The sequence below is a fragment of the Mastigoproctus giganteus genome, chromosome 3 (assembly GCF_048544385.1).
Source record: "Mastigoproctus giganteus isolate SK-2022 chromosome 3, ASM4854438v1, whole genome shotgun sequence".
Classification (NCBI taxonomy): domain Eukaryota; kingdom Metazoa; phylum Arthropoda; class Arachnida; order Uropygi; family Thelyphonidae; genus Mastigoproctus; species Mastigoproctus giganteus.
The window spans coordinates 180,436,945-180,463,492 of NC_143577.1; the positions used below are offsets into that span (position 1 = coordinate 180,436,945).

The 26,548-nt window shown below is 37.1% G+C and overlaps 1 protein-coding gene across 1 annotated transcript in view; it reads right to left on the bottom strand.

Moving 5' to 3' along the window:
• Positions 1–26,548, bottom strand: part of LOC150088444 (serine/threonine-protein kinase D3-like) — a 550,939-nt gene that overhangs the window by 506,455 nt on the left and 17,936 nt on the right. Inside the window, exon 3 of the mRNA XM_090370161.1 lies at positions 5,742–5,873. Within this exon, the coding sequence (XP_090226287.1) occupies positions 5,742–5,873 (132 nt within the window). The remainder of the gene's footprint in view (positions 1–5,741; positions 5,874–26,548) is intronic.

Below are 26,548 nucleotides of genomic sequence, written 5' to 3' on the forward strand. Positions count from 1 at the left end.
CTGCCAGATAGTGACTGGAGGGAGTCCAAGTAGTGTGTATGCGGGGAGCACTGTCAAGGCCACATTACGTCAAGGATCTGGATATATTCTTACCATGTGTACACCATATCCAAAAATTTCATTACTTCATACTGCATGTCCCCCCCACTTTTTCTGACTATTGAATATACCATGAATTGTCAAACTAATAGAGTAAGCTTATCTGCTAAAAGGTCTAAACCTCCCAAACACTTCCTAGTTTATTTCACAATTATATGTGGTCACAATTCTAATCTCAACTATGTCCATTTCCACTTGCAGTCTACCAAACCCCCATGTACTTTTTCTGACAGAATCTCAGTTATCATTTAATTCAACTACTGCTCATCTCATTTGCCCAAATTATTCACTGTATGATTCCTTTCACCTCAAAGGTGGTACTGTGCATATGTCCGTTCTGATATTCCCTGCCAGAGAATTGGTAATTTGAAATCTCCTCTCTCTTTGATCTCCTCGGGCTTAAAATCTCTCTACCTCATTGTGTCAAATTCATCTGTTGCCTCTACCGTTCTCCCAACTCCACTAATCACTTGGAGCTCTTTGACTTCCTCTCTTTGCAACTTGACTTTCTCCAGTCCAATTTTCCTAACAGTGAGGTAATTTTCCTTGGTGATTTTAATGTTCACAACTCCAGCTGGCTTCCGTTTTCTTGTCACACCGACCTGGTCGAGATACCGAGGCTTTTGCAATTTCTAATCACCTTGCACACGTTGTTCATTTACCTACAAGAACACCGGACAATCCTAACTATACAGCAAATACACTTGACCTTTTTCTCACAAACAACCCTTCTAAGTACACGGTCGAAGTGAGTGGTCCTTTGGGTACTTCAGATCACAACTTGGTGATTGTCTCTTCTCCAATGGAGCCTTTACCTCATGGCTATTCCCAACCTCGTGTTGTTTGGCATTACAAGAATGCAAAATGAGATGACCTGCGAGACTTCTTTTCTTCTTTTCCTTGGTCAGATTACTGTTTCAAAACTTCTGATGTCAACGTTTGCTCAGATTGTGTCAGTGAAATTATTCTTGCAGGAATGGAATCCTTTATCCCACACTCCACTTTAAAATCTCGTCCTTTATCTAAACCTTGGTTTTCCAATAAATGTGCTAAGGCTGTTCAAGAGAAGAATGTTGCATATCGTAATTGGCTTGTTTCTAATTCTTCAGTTTCATTTTCTGCCTACACCAAAGCTCGCAACAATTGTAAAGCAGTTATTAATCAGTCCAAACTAGAGTTTGAACAGGCTAAGAGTAGAAAACTTGCTTCTTGCCCTAATGGTAGCCGAGCATTCTTGTCTTTTGCCAAAGCTATTGGCCGCAACTTTTGCCCATCTCTGCTCCTACCCCTGTCAAAACCAGATGGTTCTGTTGTCACTTCAGCCAAGGATAAAGCTGATGCTAGCATCCCATTTTTCTTCCAACTCATGTATTAATGATCTTGGTAAAACACCTCCCACCATTCCCAATGATCTTTGTAAAACACCTCCTGTCAAAAGGATATCAGAAGGATTTTGATGAATCTCGATGCTAAGAAAGCTCCAGGTCCTGATGGTATTTCTCCACTTGCCCTCAAAATGTGTGCTCCTGAACTTACTCCTGTTCTTTGCCATCTTTTTTCAGTTTCTTATTCCAAAGGAGTTTTTCCTTCTGCTTGGAAATTTGCTCATATCCAGCCAGTTCCTAAAAAGGGTGATGCCCTACTATTCAATTATCGTCCCATTGCAATTACTTCTACTCTTTCTAAAATAATGGGGAAATCAATTAACCACCGAGAAATCAATTAACTCTTAAACTACCTAGAAACCTTCCATCTGATCAACGATCTCCAGTATGGATTCCACTAGTGTCGATCCACTGGTGATATTCTGGCTTATGTTACCCATTTATGGACAAATTCAATGGAAAAGTTTAGTGAAACACAAGCAGTTGCTTTTGACTTCTCAAAGGCTTTTAATCGTGTTTGGCATAAAGGTCTTATAAACAAGCTTCCATCTTATGTTTTGCCAAATGTTTTTTGCAACTGGTTATCCAGCTCTCTGTCTTCTAACTTTTCCACTAATATTGGTGTCCCCCAAGGTTCAGTTCTTTCCCCCACTCTTTTCCTCTTGCATATTAATGACCTTCTTCCATTGACTGCAAATCCTATCCATAGTTTTGCCGATGATAGTACATTGCATTCCACGTTCCATTTTGAAAAACCTTGCCCTGCTCAATCAGCTTCAACTTCTCGAATATCCGCAACCAATTCCTTAAATGCAGATCTCCAGGTAATTCTCTAGTGGGGCAAAGACAACTTAGTTGATTTCAATCCTTCCAAAACTCAGTCTCGTCTTATATCTTGCAAAAACTTCTGCTCCTATGCTTATCTTTGGTGACACTCCGATTTCTCGGCAAGATGATATATCTCTTTTGGGGATTACCCTGACTTCTAATCTCTCTTGGCACAAGCACATTACAAATATTGCTTCCTCTGCATTTAAAAAACTTGGTTTTCTCTTTCACTCTAGTCATTACTTTTCTTCCAAACAGCTGTTCACTCTGTACAAATTGCAAATCTGCCCTACCATGGAATATTGTTCCCACATCTGGGGTGGTGCCCCCAAAACCTCTCTCAGACTTCTAGATTCCATTCAGAAGAGCACAGTTAGGTTAATTAATGCCTCCTCTCTAACAGAGTCTCTGCACTCTCTGTCTCATAGACGTACTGTTTCTGCTGCATGCCTTTTCTACAGATACTTCTATGGGCACTGTTCTTCTGAACTGGCTTGTATAATACCCGCTCTCTCTTTCAAAACAGTCCGAACACGTGCCGCCATCAGCCAACATCCATTTACTGTCCAACTTCAAATTCACAGAACCAACTTTTCATCTTCCTCGTTTATTCATTCAACTGCCGTTTTCTGGAACAACCTTCCTTCATACGTATTTCCTGAAAATTACAGTCTACAGAAGTTCAAGTCTAATGTCAACAAATATCTTCTTTCATCTCCTCAACCTCCAACCCAAGCACGGTACTAAGTACTATAGGTTCTAATATCTCTCATGTTTGGGGTTTTCATAAAAAAAATTAATAAAATAAAATAATAAAAATAAAATATAATAAAAACAAAAGCCTTGTCTGACAATACAGTAATTGGAATAATACACTTTTTAAAGATTTTATTTTTTTTGTTATACGATAGACTTGTAATAAAATAAACTAAGAGAAAAGCAATTAATGGAAATGAAAATACTGTACAGTATATATTTTGATATACACAATATTTTAGTATCACAGTAAAAAGAATTACAATCTTAATATAAAACGAGACATACAAACCATTTACTTTTTAATAAATTAATCTAATTTAAAGAAAGACTCCAATGCTGTTTTTGCACAGTTTTTTAACTTGCATTTCTGACTACAGCACAGACATTATCAAATGCAATAGCTGTTTCTTTATCAACATTACTGCAGGCCAACACATTCTCTATTATGCTCAATGCATTTTGAGTATCTTTTTTTAGACGGCAGTGTGTGTGTGTGTGTGTGTGTGTGTGTGTGTGTGTGTGTGTGTGTAGGCGCGCACTTCATTTTTTCTGCCGCTGGTAACAAAAACATCACCATTTTGCTTGATGCTCAGCAGCTCTTCTGGTGTCGGAATTGCTGTGATAGCAACTTCATCATCCACCTTCACAAACCTCTTCAAATTTGTCAATAAAATCCATATGCTCCTTCAAATTCCTCCATTCCTCAATGTTGCTATCACATTTGTCTGCTGGACCATGTTTTTTGATGATATTCTTTCAAAACCCACTCTTTCTGAAGCAGTTAATTATTACACTTGATGTAATACTGTCCCAAGCAATAACAAGATTACAGATAACATCCAAAACATTCCAATTTGGCTGCAAATTGTTCCCTCCTTCTATACTGTGGATCGAGCACCTTATCAGGAAGGCGCTACATGCTCTCTTGAGGTTATAAATTATGCCTTGATTCAGTGTCTGCATAAAACTGATGGTATTGGGAGGTAAAAACAACACCCATATATTTGTCAACTTAAGTATCTCGGCAGAATGTGCTGTACAACTATCTAGAATCATCAAAATGTTCCTTTTTTCTGAAGCCATTCTTCTGTCCACTTTTGATAACCAAGACTGAAAAATTTTGACCGTAAGCCAAGCACTTCTAATGGCATCATAATCACAAGGAACTTGGTTAACTTCTTTAAAACATCTTAGCTTGTAAAACTTACCAATCACAAGTGGACTAAGTTTTGAATTGAAGTGGACTAAGTCATCTGAATTGCAGCATAACAGAACAGTAAGTCTTTGTTTACTTAATTTTCTACCATGACAAGGCTTTCCTCAAACAGCAAACGTTTTGTTTGGCAGCAAATTATAAAATAAACCTGTCTCATCAAGATTAAAAATATCCTTTGCCTCCTATTTTTCAAGAATGGACTGCACAGAACACAACCAGTCTGCCTTTTCTTTGTCAACTAATCTAGACTTGCCACAAACATTTCACAAAGACAAGTTATTCCTGTCTTTAAATCTTTGGAGCCAGCCACTGCTACATTTGAAGTCGCTAATTGCATGTTGCTGAGCTAGATGATTTGCCTTTTCTTGCAAAATCGAACCTAATATTGGCCAATTAGATGCATGCATTTTTGTTGGTACCACTCGAAAAGTTTTGTTTCAAGCTCTTCATGTTTGGCACCACGAATTCGCTTCCTGTTTTTTTTTTTTTTTTTTTAATCATTGCTCCAGTGTCATGCACTTTTTCGGTTTTGAGTTTTTTTCGGTTTTTCAGTATTACAGATAAAGTAAATGAAGATGTATTCCTTTGCAATGTCCATTTTACTTTGATCCATCCTATCAGCCTCTTGTATAATTTTTAATTTAATTTCCAGGCTTAATTCCATCTGTTAACACTGCTACGATTTAACAAAAACAAATTTTAAATTTATTTAAAGACACAAGTTCCAAAACTTGTGTCTTTAAATTCACAAAAGACATCATCTCAGATAAAATTGCACAAAAAATAGATTACTGTATACTGTAGCAAAAGACCCTTTGAACTGGCATAACAATTACAACTGACCTTAATCCTGCGGAGAGTGAGGGAGTATATGTAAACAACTTAGAAAACTGTTTTTATTCTTTTGTTAATTTAACAGCTCATCCTTCAGAAAGATATTTTTCAGAGTGATTTACTTGTAGATGCCATAAATTGGTTTTGTTTACACAAAAGTAATTGGAAGTAGGGAACCATGTGGCCAGAGACAATAATCAAACAGCTGTGCCAAGATTTGTATTAAACATACAAAATAACAATATTTATTTCAATATTATAACAATATTTATAATAAATATAATATTTATAACAATATTTGTAATACATATTAACTGATTTTGTAATAAATGAATATATTTAAATAGAAAAGCCTATTCTTTTGCATTGGAATGGTATATGCTTCATATAAACGAGTACTTTGTATAAAACAAGTTTGTATTAATGAGATTTTAATTATCTATATTCCTGAATGTTATTTTTCCATATTAACTTCACCCCTACTGAACACAGATATCATTTTCAACTAATAATTTTATAATTAAATATTCACAATAATATTTTGCATCTAAAGTCTACATACAGAGAAAGGTATTCAGATTTTCTTTTTTAACCCATATTAATTAAATTTGGCTATTTACCATCACATTTCAAACCCTGTTTCATCAATCCAAAAAGCATTTCTCCACAGAAGTCACAGAATGTTGGAGTTTTGTAAGAATGCACAGTGAGAGAATGAGGCCTAACTTGAATGTGTTCAGATGGATTGTTAGCTATAAAAAAAATATATTATATAAATATAACATTATGGTATAAAAAAGCAATAAGTGTAATACAATAAAATGGTTACACTATGAGGGGGTGATAGTTCATGGCCTGAGTATGAAGAACTTATTTGAGGAGATTGGTAACAACCCCTGGCTTTTTGGTTGTGAAGGGACATTGCGACACTATCCAACCTTGTGACTGTTTACAATTGAAGGTGGTGCAACATTACTTTTCAACATGGTCTCCTTTGGAGTCAATATTTGTTCCACTGATGCTGTAATACATTGATTCCAGCTGCAAAGAAAGTTTCTCCTTGGGTCTTCAGAAACGCATCCACTGCAGCACTGATGTCACTATTTTGGTAGGAAAATAGATGCCAAGTATTTTTTTTTTTTTTCAAATTAGGAAATAGGTGCAAGTCTGATGGTGCTAGATCTAGCAAATATTGTGGATTGTCCAAGATTTTAAAGCTGCATTCATGCAGTGCAGCTAAGACAACGACAGACCTGTGAGCAGGGACCTTGTCCTGGTAAAACAAGACTCTTTCGCTAAGTCGTCCTCGGTTTGTCTTTGATTTTTTTCATACTAATGCCTCTCAAGATCCGAGTAACATGAACCTATGACCATCCGGCCTTTCTCAAGGAATTCATTAGCAACATTCCATAAGCATTCCAAAAACTTAATGCTACCATCATCTTGCCAGCAGAAGGAATCAATTCATCAATCAACTTGGCTTTCTTTGGAGGGGAAGAAGAAGAGCTGTATTTCCACCATTTCAACTGCTCCTTTGTCTCCGGCTGAAAATGATGAATCCATGTCTCATCTATGGTCACATACCTTGCAAGGAAATTTACTGGATCTACTTGAAAACAATGCAAATGTTCCCTTGACTTCACAACTCTTGTGCATTTTTGAACTGCTGTCAACAACTTTGGGACCAACCATGTGGACATTTTTTTCATAGTGAGAACCTCTGTTATGTGGTATACATGTTCAAATGAGGCGCCCAGGATGCTGAAAATATACTGAATTGTCATGCATCCATCATTCATCATCAGATTATGTGCACTGTCAACAACTTCTGGACCACCAATTTCTGATGGTCATGCAGGTCTTCCACATTGAGGGTCTCTTCCTGGCTCTCCCTCCCTCCCTCCCTCATTTAAATTCTGCTGTCTACTTCTTAACCATGGAATAGGAAGGGTCATCTTCCTCCAGTGTTATAACCATATCCTCATGAATTGCCTTTTGGTGTTAGTCCTTTTTTTCCCAAATATTGGATGACTGCATGGTGACTGATACTGTCCACCTTTCCTCATTCACACAACTTTATTAAATTCAGAGATTTTAAATTTATTAAATACAGATTAAATTTATTAAATTTAACAAAAAAAAAAAAACAATATGTTATTGAAATTGTGAAACTTTGTATGTTACTGTTAGAAGCATTATAAAGTACAGAAATTTTTAACACTGTACCACACTATCCTCACCATGAACTTTACAAACCTCCCTTTATGTAACAAAAAAAAGCATTTATATTTAATTGTTTCTTATGTATACTTTGTGTGCTGAATCCAAAAAGCATTGATTTTTTCTTCAGTGTCATTATATTGTGCCAGCAAATGAAGGTTTTATGTTTTCACTACATCTTTATATTTATGTGTGTAGGCACACACACACAGTACGGAGAACTAGATAAAATGAGCGTACAGCTGAGTACATTACAAGAGAGCAAACCAAAAATAAGTAGAAGATATTAGTGCCTGACAAAATAAACAGGCTGATTGATTAAAAGAATACACTGAATGGTATATAATCAAGGGCTAGCACCATTCAGTACGTCCAAATAATAATCATCAGCGGAAGCTATCTGTTTCTGATTACCATTTGCCAGTAACTACAGGAACTAAAAATAGACTAAATGATGGCCTTGGTAAGTAAAAGGCAATAATTTACTAACAATTAAGTAGTTTACGGGCAGAATAACAGACAGCATACCTGACAATTATATACAAATTATACAAATATAGCGGGGGGTGGGGGTTAGCATAGGTTAAAAAGAAAGCCAGTGGTGAAATTAAGCAAAGTGAAGAGAAGAAAATAGAATAGAAATAGTGCTCCAATTATCGGAATTGCTCTATTATTCATAGAGTTTAAAAATTTCAATAACGAAGCAAAAATAAAGTCATAAAGAGAAGAGAAAAGTATATGGCAAAAGTACTCAGACATACAAAGAGTGTGACTGTGCAACCCACACAGCAAGGTACTAATATTTCGGTAAGGTATATAGCAATCATAGAATATGTAATGAATCAAATTAATAGTAATCATAGAATATGTAATGAATCAAATTAATAACAATCACAGAATAAGTAATAAATGAAATATAACAAATAAATAGGAATTCTGAGAATACTGTGAAAAGAACTAAAGTTAAAGGAAAGTGAAAGTAAGAGATAGCAGACCAGATTTTCCCCTTTCACTTCACCTTAACTTTAGTGCTTTTCTAAATATCTTCAAAATTCCTATTTGTTTGTTATATCTGATTCATTACTTATTCTATGATTGCTATATATCATCAAAATACCAGCACCTCACCTTATGGGACAAGCAGTTAACTCTCAGGTATGTCCGAGTAATTTAGGCATATACTTTGCTCTTCTCTTTATGATGTTTTGCTTTCTTATTCTAATTTTTACACTCCATGACCTAGAGCAATTTGAGGACAATTAGAGAAGCAATAATTAGAGAAGAAACAATTAGAGAAGTACTATTTCTATCCTACTTTCATCCCTTCATTTTTGTCTAGTTTAGCATTGGCTTATTCTTTACTCTATGTACTTCCCCCCCCCACTATATATGAATAATTTGTATATAATTGTTTGGTCTGCTTCTGTTGGACTAGCTATTATTCTGCTACTAAACTACCAAATCATTAATAACTTCTTACCTTATTCTCACAAAGGCCATTTGGCTTATCTTTAGGTGCTACAGTTTTACTGGAATCAGAAACAGACTTAAGATGCTACAGTTTTACAAATAGAATCACAAACAGATAGCTCCTACTGATATCTGGATGCTGCTAGCTCCTGATAATGTACCATTTGATGTATTCTTTTACTAATAATAGCAATAATTTTATTAATTTCATTTATATATATATATATATATATATATATATATATATATATAAAGCATCCATAAAATTACTGAGTTTAGGTTGTAAAGATGTAAAATTATAGTTAAAGTGTAATATATAGAACACCCAATTAATGCCATCAAACGATCGAACATTACATCGGACGTTATGTATATACTAAATAGATACGTTATAGTGTAAAGTTAATATCTTTAAAGTTTGAAAATCCATATAGCCATAGTCCTGCCATATCTCCAGTATACATGAAAACCAAAATATAAATCATATTAAGTAAATTAATAAAATAATAAAATAATAAGCCCAACACAGGAAAATTATTTTGCAAGGAACTTTGTCGAGGGCTAAACCCTTACAAAATAACCAACCCATGCTAGACTGAGCAATCGGTTTCTGTTATCATCTGCCTGTATACTAACGCCAAAATAATATAATAGTGGAAATGTGGAATAATTTAGTATAACATTAACGTAAGATTTGAGACAAATGTAAGTCTAGAATGCCAAAACAACAAGTGTCGTACCGTAATACATAACAACAATTTATAAATGATACAGGCTGGATGATCATCCAGCCTGTATCATTTATAAATTGTTGTTATGTATTACGGTACGACACTTGTTGTTTTGGCATTCTAGACTTACATTTGTCTCAAATCTTACGTTAATGTTATACTAAATTATTCCACATTTCCACTATTATATTATTTTGGCGTTAGTATACAGGCAGATGATAACAGAAACCGATTGCTCAGTCTAGCATGGGTTGGTTATTTTGTAAGGGTTTAGCCCTCGACAAAGTTCCTTGCAAAATAATTTTCCTGTGTTGGGCTTATTATTTTATTATTTTATTAATTTACTTAATATGATTTATATTTTGGTTTTCATGTATACTGGAGATATGGCAGGACTATGGCTATATGGATTTTCAAACTTTAAAGATATTAACTTTACACTATAACGTATCTATTTAGTATATATATATATATATATAATAGCTTTGGTTTTAGCTCAAGGCACTCAAACTTTTCCCTGTATTATAAGTAATCAGCCTATTTTTTTTGCTGGGCTCTAATATCTTCTTGGCTTACACTCTTCTCTCTAACGCACATAGCCTTACACATTTTATTTATCTAGTTCTCTATATTCTCTTATATCACAGTCTAATGTAATATTTAACTGTTGATTTCACAGCATTAGCATGGGCACATGATGCAAGAACGCAAGCTTATATAGCATCAGCCAAAAAAAAAAAAAAAAAAAAAACACACACAGATCCTTCTCATTTCACCCATACATTCACTGCAAATGTTTGTCTAGTTCTGCCTTGAATCTGTTTAAGCTATCAACTTCTACAATGACAGATGAAAGCTTGTTCCAGCAATCAACCACCCACTGGCTAAAGGCAAAGTTCCGCAGATCTATCCTACAACTGTCTTTCCTCAATTTGAATTTATGCCCTCTCAGGCAATTATTCTGAGCAAGAGGAAGAATCCCATCAGCATGTTATTTGTTATTTGGTTTTTAGGAGCATTAGCAACTAAGGCCATATTGCTGCGGAGATATGCAGTGGTCATTCCCTGCCCTTTCCACATCCTCCGTCTTTGGTGGACACGGGCTTGAACCCCGGTCTAATCAAGAAGCGTGTGCTACGCACTGCCGCTCCTGCCCACCTGGCTACGGAGGCGCCCCCATCAGCATTGAGCATGCTAAAACCATTCAAGGCTTTATACACCTCAATCAGATCACCTCGCAGGTGCTTAGTCTCCAGACACTGTAATTTGCAAAATTTAAGCCTTTCTTCGTAAGAGCAACCCTTTGTTCCATTCACTAATCTTGTTGCCTTTCTCTGTACTCGTTCTAACAGCTCTACATCGTTCTTAAAATGAGGCCTCCAGACTTGTATACAGTACTCAAGGTGTGGCCTGACCACTGCCTTATACAAGGGGATAAACACCTTATCCCTGCTAGAAAAATTCCTGTATATCACTGACAAGACACCATGAGCTACTCTTGCAGACCATGTGCACTACTCAGAAAACTTCATATCTGCTTGCACAATTACCCCCAGGTCCTTTTGACTCTCTACCACTGTCAGTATAGTATCACACACATTATTCTGGGGTTACTGCTTCCAATATGCAGTACAGTAAACCCCCGCTATTTGTGGTATCTGTACTTGCGGTTTCGCGTATTCGCGATCGCTGATTTAATATAAAATGAAACTTAAAAAAATGTAAATTTTAAAGCGCCGTGAATATTTTCCACCATAAAAAAACATGGGCGTGGCTAAAATTATCTTTCCCGGTCAAAACAGCGTTCAGTGGGTGGGGTAGAGGGGTGACAAAATCACGAGCGTGGATGTTTCTGGCTAATCCTTGTTTAGTATGTGTTATGCGCTTGTCATGGAAGGTTTGGTCGTTTGCTTTTAATTTATATGCTTATAAATTGAATAAATTTATCAATTTATAAATTGATATGCTTACATAAGTGATAAATCTACAGTTTTGCAGTGTAAAACAGACTTTTTCGAGTGTGTTAACGGAAGAAAGTGCCTTTATTGTGGAGAAGTTCTTTTTTACCCATACAAAAATATGGCTACGAATAACAAGGGAAATATGAAAATATCAAAGAAGGTGATGATCAGCGAATAACATTGAGTTATTAGACAAAATTTCTAATAGTGAAAGTGCCTCTTCAGTGGCAAAACATTATAAAATCAATGAGTCAACGGTACGATCAATCAAAAAATCGGAAGAAAAAATCCGCCGTAGTGTCCGTGAAAACGCGCTAATTGTTTCAAAAATTTGCTCTGTAACTCGTGATGTTAAATTAGAAAAAATGGAAAAAGCTTTAAATCTGTGGATAGAAGAACGAACTCAAAATAAAATTACGTTAAGGTCACTCATCATTTGTGAAAAGGCAAAACTCCTTTATCAACACTTTAGCGAAACTGGTGATAGCACTGGCGGGATAAGTTTTTTTGCTAGCAAAGGCACTGGTTTGAAAGATTTGTTTGAAATTTCTAATAAATATTACATTTAATATTAAATTGTTTCTTATTTTCATTTCGATGCCATATGCTTGCATTTCACTATGTACTGTCTATGTACATATAATACATACACAGACAAAATTTTAGACTAGTTTTTCTTATATATTTCATACTTTGGAACGGAACCCCTTTATTACTATGGGAGCCATAACTCAGTATTCGCGTTTTCGGTATTCGCGACATTTCTCAGGAACGTAACCCCTGCGAATAGCGGGGGTTTACTGTACTTTACTTTTGTCCATGTTAAACTTCAGCTGCCACCTCTCAGTCCATCTGCTCGACTTTTCTAGATCCTGTTGCAGCAGCGTACTGTCATTAACAACCCTACCGACATTCGTATCATCTGCAAACTTGGACACTAAGCCTGATATACCATCATCAATATTATTAATGAATACAGAAAATAACAATGGACCCAACACTGAACCCTGAGGGACTCCACTAATAACATTAGTCCATGAAGAGCAGTGTCCATTGATTACCACTCTGTCTTCTCCCTCTCAGCCATCCCTTTATCCATAGCAGCAATTTGCCTCCAATGCCACACTGCTCTAATTTGTGCAGCAGTCTTCCATGTGCAACAGTATCAAAAGCCTTTCTAAGATCCAAATATATGATATCAAAGTTATTCTTTGCATCCAGTTCCTTTGTGATTACATCATAGTATCCAATAAAATTGGTCAGACAAGACTTCCCCTTAACAAACCCAGATTGTGTTCGAACTATAACTGAAGTCTTGTCTAGATGATCCTGCAATGCTTCTTTAACCAGTGACTCCATTAATTTCTCTGAGGTCTGTAATTACCTACATCTCCCTTTGATCCTCCTTCGCACATTTGCACATTTCCAGTCCATGGGTACCTCCCTGAGTCCAAAGAAGTGCTCATCATTATGGCTAAGGGTTTGCTTACTTCCTCTGCTGCCTCATTTAATACAACTGCATAGATTCCAATCACACCCCAAGTGCATTTCTTCTGTTTATCTTCAACAATTTGTCATCCACTTTACTCTCAGTTATTACAAGATTATCTAGTTTACTGCCAGAATTTATTACACCTCTAGAATTCTCCTCCCTGAATAACTTCTCATGTGTGAATGTAGATGCAAAATATTCATTTAGTTTGTCAGCTAGCTGAGCAGGATCATCAACAATGGGAACCATCAATTTCAAGTGGACCAATCTGATTCATCCCCTTCCTTCTAGAGTTTACATAAGTAAAGAACTCTTTGCTGTTTTTCTCTGCATCCTTTGCCAAAGATATTTCATAATCTGTCTTTGCCTGCCTAACCTCCTTTGTGACTTGGTTACAGACCAGCTTATATCTATCATAGGATTCTGTGTCCCATGCATTTTTCTTCTCTGCCACATGTCCAATTAGTTCTTCTGACATCCAATTAGGCCTAAATCTTAAACAATATTTTTTAGTTGGTATGAAAAGCCTAGTAGCTTCCAATATTATTTCTTTCAATGCTTCCCATTTTGAATTTGCTGTTGGTAACATCATCAGTTGGTCCCACTGTATAGAATTTAAATAATGTCTCAGACCACTGTAGTCACCTTTACGAGAGCAAAAACCCTTCCCTTTACCCTGATGGTGGTTACCTCTTTGAGTAAATCACACATCAGCACACTGTGATCACTGCCACCTAGTGGTTCCTTTATCTGCAGATTCTTAATGCATGAAGAATCACTACTGATAATCAGATCAAGAATATTACTCCCTCTAGTTGTCTACCGAACATGCTGCTGTAGAAAACAATCATCCAATAATTGCACAAAAGCCTTGCTAGTGTGTGAGTGACCAACCCACAAATTCCAGTCAGTCGCTGGAAAATTAAAATCTTCCATTATAAGACACTGATTTACTGGCCCACTATTTCTCTGCACGATTACTCATTATACTCATCAGATTCATTAGGCCTATAACACATGACTATTATACACCTACTCTCATTTTAACTCTCCCAGTGCTTATGTCACACCAAACAGACTTAACATTGCATTGATCTGTTCTATTAATTCTGCTTTAGATAATATTATTCTGCATAATATTATTCTACATTTACATAACTCTACTTGCTTTTATTTCATACCTTGAACCAGTTTGTTCAAATTTTGTTTGAATTACACGCATGCATTCACGGTGTGGCAATAAAGTTCCCAGACTGGTGCAATAAAAAGAACACAAATTGAAGTAACTCAAAAATGGCTTTATTTTTATTCAAAGTAATCACCAGCTGAATGAATGCACCTACTACACCATTCTAAAAGTTTTTAAAAAGAGTGGCCATGCTTTTTTTTATTTCCTCAATATCTTGAAATCTCTTTCCTCACTGGGCAGTTTTCACCCCTTAGGAAAGAAGTAAAAAGAACAGTGAATCACACTGAAGAACAGTGAATCACACTGTTTGTCGAAAAATATGATCAGCATAATCTTGATCCTGGACTACTGTACACGAAACGTTTTGGGTCTTGGTGGTAATTTTGAAGTCCACTGCATGCTCTTATGCTTCTGTCCGGGTCATACCAAAACACTAACTTTCATCTCCAGTGACAATACAGTCAAGGAAATTAAGAATGTCTTGATAAGTCTGGATGAAATCAACAGACCTTCCTTTTCCCTAAATCTTCATGCAGAATTTGAAAAATCAATCATCTCTTTATTCATATTCAAGTCATCATTCTGAGGATCAACCAATGATCTCTTGCCACAATTTCCACAACTTTTTTAACTCTGTCGTCATCATTTCAAGAGGTTGATAGGTGCCCACTTCTTGGGTCATCGTGAACATTCTCATGTCTGTCTATGAATTTTATATACCGTTCAAACACAATAGCACCACTTAATGTTTCAGCACCATAAACAGTTTTTAACATTTAATGTTTCTGTTGCAGATTTTCCCAGTTTTCCCAACAAATGAATATCAAACTTTTTTCCCAAAATTTGATATTCGTTCATTGTTCCAGTGCAAAATTGTGACATGGAATATTAATGCTACTAATGAATCTGGTTGTTACTTACAATCTCTGTATCACCATCTGTTGAAGGAAGCTTGAACTACAATGTACTACAGCAACTCCCCAGCTTATGTAATATTCAACTTATGGAAATTTGACTTTATATAAGTTTTTGCAGGCTGGTGCAAACTTAAAAAAATGCATCCCATAGGAATAAATGGAGGTATCGTGAAAATATCGTAACATGAACCCAACAACACGTTATTTATTTATTTTTTTTGGTAATTCATTCCAAGACCTCAAAAGTTGAAATTTTCACTATATAATTAAATTTCTCTCTCTAAAAGGTAATTTTTTTAATGGAAATTGCACTACACTTTCATCGTTATCATATGTTCCATTATAAGAATCACTATTGTGACATTTTTCTAAAACACATTTCTGGAGGTTACTACCATAAAACAATAAAAACAACTTGCACTTTCCGGTTTACTGGGCTTTTCTGTTAGCGCAATCTAGTATACATGGGTAGTAAACTCAATCTTATTGCATTTGTGATAATACCAATAACTGGAATTCTGTGAGATTTTACACTACGGTATTATGGTGAAATGAGTTCCCCTTTACTGAAATCTTCAATCATATAAAAAAACAAATATATTTTCAGAATCGTCTCTTCATTCCTATTTACTTATTACAATGGTGAAGGGAAAGGGACCAACAGAAAGGGCAAATGCTGGCAGTGCTAGGAAACGAAACAGAATTGATTTAGAAATGAAGATGATTAATTAAGAAGTACGAAGCAGGATAAAGTTTGTCATCTATTGCACGGAATTAGGTCTAGCTGCTTCAACAGTGAATACTATTTTAAGAGACAGTGCGCATATAAAAGAACATGTTAAAGGATCAACTCATTTAAGATGAACAGTAATCACAAAACAGTGTTCAGGTGCTATATCGAAGATGGAAAACCTATTAATAATATAGATGGAAAATCTGATTCAGAAGCAAGTGCCTCTGAGTCCAATGGCTATTCAAAGAAAAGCAATAAGTATTTATGAAGATATTAAGGATAAGTACGGTGAACCCCAAGCTAAGTTCGTGGCAAGCAATGGGTGGTTTAATAGATTCAAGCATTGCGCGTGTCCAAAACATTAAAGTATGCGGTGAAATAGCCAGTGCCGATTCTGCAACTGCAGAGAAATTTTGTGATGTGTTGGAAAAAAACCCTTCTAAATCTCCACAGCCCTCAACTTGCACAGCAGCATGCTTATCAGCTAGAAAGTTAATTCTGGCAACGATGCTCAAAAGGTAAAACTTGCTTATTTTATAATTTGGTACACTCATAATTTTTCCTGCGCATGAGATAAAAAAATTGAATAAATAATTCTATTTACATGTTTGTCGAAATTTCTTTTTTGCTTCAATCAAATTTGCGAGTGCTGCATAAGCATTTAGGGAAATGCTGACTTACGTAGAGTTCCATGGAACACAACCCTCACGTAAGTCGGGGAGTGCTGTACTTTTTTTTTTTTTTTTAACTCAAAACACATGATCCCAACAGCACCAGTCTGAAAACTTTACCACCACACCTCATATACAGGAATATATGGAAAATTAAATAATTAAAGCATATGTAATTATCTGTGTATTTGTAGAGAGAAGAGTGTAAGAAAACAACACTAACAGAAGATATTTGAGTCCAACAAATATTAAAGCTCTAAAAGAAGCAAAAGAAATAGACTAGTTAAGTGGAGAAATGGTAAGAAGGCCATAAACTAAAACCAAAGTTAAAGCACTAAAAAATAATACAGTGACTTCTTAATTTACGAGACGGTTACTTTCCAAAACGTCTTCCGCAATTTACATTTACATGTAATATAAATAATCACCAAAAAAAAATGTGATAATAGGCCTATGAGAGTAACTCTCACATATAGCTAAGTTACCCCTACAATGGTACAAATCAGTCTACTAACCAAAGAAAAAAAAAAAAAAAACAAATGGTACATACCACTCGTTTTTTTCTTTGGTTAGAAGGCTGGCCACTCTAAACAAAATGATGAGCAACCAAAGAGATTCATTCATCTTTATTGATTTACTAATGTTTTTATTATTTTTTTTTGTACAGTAAGAAAAAGTATGTTCACTATAACTAACATATACAGTACAACACAAACAACAATTGAGAGAGAGAGAGAGAGAGAGAGAGAGAGAGAGAGAGAGAGAGAGAGAGAGAGAGAGAGAGAGAGAGAGAGAGATTGGGGTTGAAAGTGGTCTTAGATAGATGAGAGGGATCGTCATGGTCAGATTCCGTTTCCTCGGATTAGGACCAGATAGGTGGAGGGGGTTACACTAACCCGGGAGGTGAAAGGTTTGCTTGCCTGCTCCCTTGAGCGCTTGAAAAAGGAATCCAGAATTACTTGCTTTGCACGTTTCCTCTTCTCTCGCAACAACTCATAGTAGCAACCAAGTTCTAGCGCAACTTTACATTGCACTTTAGAGCTTTTTAGGGCCTTCATCAGCTAATAGATTTAGGCCTTCATATATAAGATTTATTACTTTCAATATTCCTTTCACTCTCAGGCTTCGTTCTTCTTTAACCACTGGGCTTTCACTCGCTGCTGCCTCCTCCTCTTGAATGCGATGCTACCCCAGTGCAAACAGATCTTCATTTGACAATTCTTGATGATGCAAATCAATTAAATTATTGACATCAGTTACCTCCACTTCAGTGAATCCTATCTTTTTAGCAAGTTTCATGTATTTATCTTTAGCTTGTGCATAATCTTCATCGGTATCAGAGCCTTTGAAGGAGTTGCTAAGATCTGGACATAACTTATACCACAAACTTTGAATAGTTATGTGGAACTTCATGCCATACATTATCAATGAATTTTAAAGCATCTTTTATATTGAAGGCTCACCAATATTGCTGCATATTCATCTGTTCGTGGTCGGTCTTGTCAATTAGATCCACCAGAATGTGCTTTATTAAATACTGAGCCTTAAAAGATTTAATCACATGTTGGTTCAAAGGCTGGAGTACTGATATTCTATTACATAGAGAGAAACAATCTTGATATTGGAACAGACATCAACAACACTGGATGGCTTGTGACATTATCAAGAATAAGTAAAATGTTGAACGGGATTCTTCTGCCTTGAAATACACTTCCATCATAACTGAGATCCAACATAACTTCTGAAAATAACAGCAGTCATTCCCCTGCCCCTTTAGAGTTGGGTAGCGGTATACAGGCATGTATACTGCTACCCAAATAACCTGTCGTAACCTATAAGGGCACACAGGTTTCAGTTTATGACACTGCATATTAGACCAGACTATTAGGCTGTCCACATCAGAAAACATTAGACCAGATTAGGACCCACCAAACAGAAATGTTAGCCAATCTTTTGCTGCCTTAAAGACAGGAGCATTTTTTCAGCAATGGAAATATAAGGTGTGATCAGGCATTTTTTTTCCAATATAAACCTGTTTTGTTGAGGTTGAATATCTGTTTAGGTATGGACTCCCCTTCTCGTGGCAATTTCTGTAAATATGGTTGTCACACATTATTTAAATTCGAGTAATTCTAAAATGCATAAAGTAAGACTTCACTATAATGCTTATAAAATTAATAAAATTACTGCCCATTATTATTAAAATAATACAAACTGAATGGAACATTATCAAGGGCTAGCACCATTAAAAACATTCAAATAATAATTAGCAAAAGCTACATTTCTGATTGCTACCTACCAGTATGCAGAACCTAAAGCCAGGCTAAATGGCCGTATTATGAAAAAAGGTATCACATTATCAATAATTTAGTAGCTTACTTCCTCGTATCTATTTGTATTCTAGTTGTAGAATAGATATTGGGCAAACTTCCTCATATCTATTCTACAACTCTTTCCTTAATTAGTGTAAGGAAATCAGGCAACAACTCAGCATTGTTATGGGCCTATATGAGAGCTTGAAGGACAGGGTGGATGCCCTCGAAGGAACTAAACTGAGGGGCCCATCAAGCTCTCAGCTGCTGACATCAATGCCAGAGCTTGCACTTGTTCATCACGCAACACAGCGGTAACCCTCAAGGCAGAAAGCGCTGGTCCCACAGGAACTAGTAGTTGTTGGTGACTCTATTGTCAGAGAAACAGGGAACATGCTTTGTAAAAAGGATAGGTGGAACAGGACCAGGGTATGTCTGCCAGGGGGAAATGTTTATGACGTTGTAGAGTGGATATCATCTTTTAAGGGCACAAAAATGTGATATAGTTGTACACGTTGGCACTAATGATATCAAGAGTAGGAGACCGGCAGAATTGCTTAACAAGTACAGGTCACTGTTGAACAAAAGCCGAGAATTAGGGTTGAATTTGAAAGTGTCTGCAATTCTGACAGACACGATAGGAGGGAGTATATGATGAGAGCCTTGTCAATCAATTTTTTTTCCAGCCTGGACTGTACTTGTTAACAGGAGAGACTTCTTCTACAGGGATGGGATACACATAAATAGAAAGGGCGCAAGAATATTTGCTGATGCTATCGAGGCAGTGTTAGGTGGGTCGGAAAACTTCTAGTTTGGTGGGATACAAAGACTAATAGATTAAAAGCAGCCACTGGCAGAGGTGAAAGTCCTTGCACTGCTTCTATTGGAATGAGCAGAAGCCTGAAAAACAAGATGCAGGATATTTCAGAGACTGCTGGGAGTCATTGCGGTACAAGTAAACACACAAGTAAACAGATGTGTCAGGGTACCTAAGAATAGAAACAGGTGCAGGTATACTTGCGTGTACACCAATGCTAGGAGTTTGGTAAATAAATTTGATAAATTTAAGGTATTGCTCAAAGCATCCAAGGCGGATATTGTTGGGATATCAGAGACGTGGTGTCACACAGATATAAGGAATGCAGAACTGGAATTTAGGGAATACAACGTCTACAGAGAGGATAGACAGGATAGGAAGGGAGGAAGGGTTATGCTATTAGTTAAGAAACACACAAATTCCAAGGAAGTGAAGCCAGTCGACATCGCTGGACAGTGCAGTGTCGAGTCAGTTTGGTGTGACATAAGCATTGGGAAATCAAAATTGAGAGCAGGAGTGTGCTATAGGCCTAATGACTCTGATGAGTATAATAAGGAACTGTACAGGGAAATAGAGTGGGCCAGTAAATCAGAGTGTCTTATAATGGGAGATTTTAATTTCCCAGATATTGACTGGAATTTGGGGGCTGGTTACTCACACACTAGCAGGGCTTTTGTGGATTTATTGGATGATTGTTTTCTACATCAGCATGTTCGGGAGGCAACTAGAGGGAGTAATATTCTTGATCTGATCATCAATAGTGATTCTTCATACATAAAGAATCTGCAGATAAAGAAACCACTAGGTGGCAGTGATCACAGTGTGCTGAAGTGGGATTTACTCAAAGAGGTAAGTAACTACCATCAGGGGTAAAGCGAAGGGTTTTTGCTTTCGTAAAGGCGACTACAATGGTCTGAGACAGTATTTAAATTCTATACAATGGAACCAACTGATGATGTTACCAACAGCAAATTCAAAATGGGAAGCATTCAAAGAATTTATCTTGGAAGTTACTAGGATTTACATACCAACTAAGAAATAAATGGATGTCAGATGAATTAATGAGACATGGCAGAGAAGAAAAATGCATGGGATACATATAAATTAATGGGTGATATGGAAGCCTATGATAGATATAAGCTGGTCTGTAACCAAGTCACAAAGGAGATTAGGCAGGCAAAGGCAGATTATGAGAAATTCTTGGCAAAGGATGCAAGGAAAAACAGAAATTTTCCTTCTAGAATTTACATATGTAAATTCTAGAAGGAAAAGGATTAGTCAAACTGGTCCACTGGATATTGATGGTTCAACTATTAATGATCCAGCTCAGGTGGCTAACAAACTAAACGAGTATTTTGCATCTACATTCATACATGAGGAGTTATTCAGGAAGGGGAATGCCAGAGGTGAAGTAAACTGTGGCAGTGAGCTAGATGATTTTGCAACATCCGAGAGGAAAGTGGAGGAGAAACTGTTCAGGATAAACACAAAAAAAGGCACCCAGGGTGGATGGGATCTATCTTGTTATATTAACGGAGGCAGCAAAGGAAGTACGCAAACCCTTAGCCATAATTATGAGAGCTTCTTTGGACTCAGGAGAGGTACCCATAGACTGGAGATGTGGAAATGTGACCTCAATTCACAAATGAGGATCAAAGGCTGACACAAGTAATTATAGACCTGTGAGTTTAACTTCTGTTCGAGGAAAATTAATGGAGGCACTGGTTAAAGAAGCACTGCAGGATCATCTAGACAAGATTCAGTTATAGCTCAGACACAGCATGGTTTTGTTAAGGGAAAGTCTTGCCTGACCAATTTGATTGGATACTATGATGCAGTCACAAAAGAACTGGATGCAGGGAATAACTTTGATATTATATACTTGGATCTTAGAAAGGCTTTTGATACTGTTGCACATGGAAGACTGCTACACAAATTGGAGCAGTGTGACATTGGAGGCAAATTGCTGCTATGGATAAAGGGGTGGTTGATGGGGAGAAGACAGAGAGTGGTAATCAATGGACACTGCTCATCGTGGACTAATGTTATTAGTGGAGTCCCTCAGGGCTCAGTGTTGGGTCCATTATTGTTTTCTGTATTTATAAATGATATTGATGATGGTATATCAAGCTTAATGTCCAAGTTTGCAGACGATACAAAGGTTGGCAGGGTTGTCAAGGACACTACTGACACTATGCTGCTGCAACAGGATCTGGAAAGGTTGAGCAGATGGGCTGAGAGGTGGCAAATGAAGTTTAACATTGACAAATGTAAAGTACTACACATGGGAAACAGCAACCCCAAAGTAACGTATCAACTCTGTGGTACTAACTGACAGTGGTAGAGAATGAAAGGGACTTGGGGTGGTTGTGCAGGCAGATATGAAGTTCTCTGAGCAGTGCAGACGGGCTGCAAGAGTAGCTCATGGAGTATTGTCAATGATATACAGGAATTATTCCAGCAGGGATAAGGAGGTGATTATTCCCTTGTATAAGGCAATGGTCAGGCCACACCTAGAGTTCTGTATACGGGTCTGGAGGCCTCATTTCAAGAAGGATATAGAGCTGCTGGAACGAGTACAGAGAAGGGCAACAAGTTTAGTGAATGGAACAAAGGGGTGCTCTTACGAAGAAAGGCTTAAGTTTTGCAAATTACAGTGTCTGGACACTAGGCACCAGCGAGGTGATCTGATTGAGGTGTATAAAGCCTTGAATGGTTTGAGCATGCTCAATGCTGATGGGATTCTTCCTCAAGCTCAGAATAATCATCTGAGAGGGCATAAATCCAAATTGAGGAAAGACAGATGTAGGATAGATATGCGGAAATTTGCCTTTAGCCAGCGGGTGGTTGGTTGGTGGAACAGACTTCCATCCCTTGTAGTGGAGGTTGATAGCCTAAAGTTTAAGGCTCAGCTGGACAGGTATTTTGAACGAACAGAGGGGGGAAGTGGAAGTGGGTTTTTTTTTTTTTTCCTTTTTTTTTTGGCTGATGCTGCATAAGCTTGCTTTCTTGCATCAAATGCCTCTACTAATGCTAATGCTAATGTTGCATCGGAATTTGAACCTAAGAACCATAGCTAGAAGTCCGATTATGTTTATCACAAGAAAACCGAGACTAGAATCAATGCTAAAATTAAGAGAATTAGCTTATTAAAATAAATCAGTACATCATATATTACTGGTTAGATTATGCAAAATTGGCATATTTTGGCAAAATGTAACTCCCTCTATATTTAATAACTGTGACGTGATGTGAAACCACCATGGTGATTTGCAAAATCTAGGCACAAAAATTGGTTAAAAACAGCATTTAAGTTCTTGGAGGTAAAAATCATGTTGGCTTATGTAATGGATAAGAAAAATATTTTCTTACTCATTTCCCTCAAAATAGTTCTCAAGGGACTGAATACACCAGTTACAGCATCCATCCAAGCTAAACTCATCTGCTGTGATGGTATTAAGCTCTGCTGTCACCTTCTCCCAAATGTCATTAACCCTATCAAATCAGCATCCTTCCAATCTCAATTTCAACTTGGGAAAGTGATAAAAAGTTTGATGTAACCAAGAAAGGAGAGTAAAGAAGGGTAGTTGGGCACTGCAACCTGTTTGTGAGCCATAAACAGCTGTATGTGCGAGAAGGTGCATCGTCACGCAGCAACTTCCAACCAGACTGTTCCAAAAAGGCCACAGGCAATTGATTCTCCCCAATAGATTATCATTTTGCAATTGAAGAATGCAAGCAGCATGGTTTTGATAAATGATTTCTAGAAATGAACCCCCTTTTTTTTTTTTTTTGCTTTGGTAAGCTTTCTGATTACCATTCTACATTCTGCCTCTTTGTCATACTGGAAACAACAACCCTCATCTCCAGTAATAATGATGTTAAGGGAAACAGTTTCACTATTAGTATTAGTATTAGTATTAGTAGAGGCATTTGATGCAAGAAAGCAAGCTTATGCAGCATCAGCCAAAAAAAAAAAGGAAAAAAAAAAAAAAAAAAAAAACCCCACTTCCACTTCACCCCTCTGTTCGTTCAAAATACCTGTCCAGCTGAGCCTTAAACTTATTTAGGCTATCAACCTCCACTACAAGGGATGGAAGTCTGTTCCACCAACCAACCACCTGCTGGCTAAAGGCAAATTTCCGCACATCTATCCTACATCTGTCTTTCCTCAATTTGAATTTATGCCCTCTCAGGTGATTTTTCTGAGCTAGAGGAAGAATCCCATCAGCATTGAGCATGCTCAAACCATTCAAGGCTTTATACACCTCTATCAGATCACCTCGCTGGTGCCTAGTCAAAACTTAAGCCTTTCTTCGTAAGAGCACCCCTTTGTTCCATTCACTAATCTTGTTGTCCCTCTCTGTACTCGTTCCAGCAGCTCTACATCCTTCTTGAAATGAGGCCTCCAGACCTGTATACAGTACTCTAGGTGTGGCCTGACCATTGCCTTATACAAGGGAATAATCACTTCCTTATCCCTGCTGGAAAAAATCCTGTATATCATTGACAATACTCCATGAGCTACTCTTGCAGCCCGTCTGCACTGCTCAGAGAACTTCATATCTGCCTGCACAACCACCCCAAGTCCCTTTCATTCTCTACCACTGTCAGTGTAGTACCACAGAGTTGATACGTTGCTCTGGGGTTGCTGTTTCCCATGTGTAGCACTTGACATTTGTCAATGTTAAACTTCATTTGCCACCTCTCAGCCCATCTGCTCAACCTTTCCAGATCCTGTTGCAGTAGCATAGTGTCAGTAGTGTCCTTGACAACCCTGCCAACCTTTGTATAGTCTGCAAACTTGGACATTAAGCTTGATATACCATCATCAATATCATTTATAAATACAGAAAACAATAATGGACCCAACACTGAGCCCTGAGGGACTCCACGTTGAGCAGTGTCCATTGATTACCACTCTCTGTCTTCTCCCCCTCAACCACCCCTTTATCCATAGCAGCAATTTACCTCCAATGTCACACTGCTCCAATTTGTGTAGCAGTCTTCCATGTGCAACAGTATCAAAAGCCTTTCTAAGATCCAAGTATATAATATCAAAGTTATTCCCTGCATCCAGTTCTTTTGTGACTGCATCATAGTATCCAATCAAATTGGTCAGGCAAGACTTTCCCTTAACAAAACCATGCTGTGTCTGAGCTATAACTGAATCTTGTCTAGATGATCCTGCAGTGCTTCTTTAACCAGTGCCTCCATTAATTTTCCTCGAACAGAAGTTAAACTCACAGGTCTATAATTACTTGTGTCAGCCTTTGATCCTCATTTGTGAATTGAGGTCACATTTCCACATCTCCAGTCTATGGGTACCTCTCCTGAGTCCAAAGAAGCTCTCATAATTATGGCTAAGGGTTTGCTTACTTCCTTTGCTGCCTCCTTTAATATAACTGGATAGATCCCATCCACCCCGGGTGCCTTTCTTGTGTTTATCTTCAACAGTTTCTCCTCCACTTTACTCCCAGTTATTTCTGTTCTGTAGATTCAAGATTCTGTAGCTTACTGCTAGAGTTGAATACACCTCTGGCATTCCCCTCGCTGAATAACTCCTCATGTGTGAATGTCGATGCAAATTATTCATTTAGTTTGTTAGCTACCTGAGCAGGATCATCAACAGTTGACCCATCAATATCAAGTGGACCAATCTGATTCATCCCCTTCCTTCTAGAGTTTACATAAGTAAAGAACTCTTTGCTGTTTTTCTTTGCATCCCTTGCCAAGGATTTCTCGTAATCTGCCTTCGCCTGCCTAACCTCCTTTGTAACTTGGTTGCATATCAACTTGTATCTATCATAGGCTTCTGTGTCATGTGTTAATTTGTAAGTATCCCATGCATTTTTCTTCCCTGCCATATGCCTCATTAGTTCATCTGACATCCATTTTGGCCTAAACCTTGAACAATATCAGCTGTTTAAACAAAATCTTTGCAAGCATCCAACTGTTCTGAGATTTTCCTCATCACAGTGTGGAACAAATTTCACCCAATTTTTCTTTTCTAAAGTCTGTCGTAATTACTCTTGATCTAATTATCAAAACGGACTCTTCATAGATCAGGAATTTGCAGATAAAAGACTCAATGAATGGCAGTGATCAGAGTGTATTAATGTTGAATTTACTTAAAGATGCAACTATTGTCAAGGGCAAAAGGAATGGCCTTTGATTTTGTAAGGTTGACTACAGTGGTCTCAGACAGTTTGTAAATTCTATGCAATGGGACCAACTGCTGATGTTACGAACAGCAAATAATAAATGGGAGACATTCAGGGAATTAATCATAGAAGCTACTAGGCTTTTTATACCAACAAAGAAATGCTATTTAAGCATTAGACCTAAATGGATGTCTGACAAATATGATGAGTCTTGTGGCAGAGAAGAAAAATGCACGGGATGCATATAAATTAACAGGTGTTACAGAAGCCTACAACAGACATAAGTCTGCATTCAAATCACAAAGATGGCTATTCAAGTTAAGGCATATTACGAGAAGTCTGTGGCAAAGAATACAAAGAAAAAGTAGCAAAGACTTCTTTACTGATATAAACACTAAAAGAAAGGGGTTGAATCATATTCGTCCACTAGATATGAATGGTTTCACTGTTAACAAACCTGTTCGGGCTAAGTGACAGACTGAATAGATATTTCGCATCCACATTCATATAGGAGGCATTTTTTTTTAGAGATAGGGATGTTAAAAGTGTAACACAGGGAGCTAAATGATTTTGATATAACCAAGAGGGAAGTGGAAGAGAAATTGCTTAAGCTATATATGAAAAAAGCACTGGGGGAAGAAAGATGTAAGTGTTCCACCTAATCATACTGAGGGAAGCAGCAAAGAAAGTAAGCAAACCTTTAATCCTAATTATGAGAGCAACCTTTGATTCAGGGGAGGTCCTTATGGA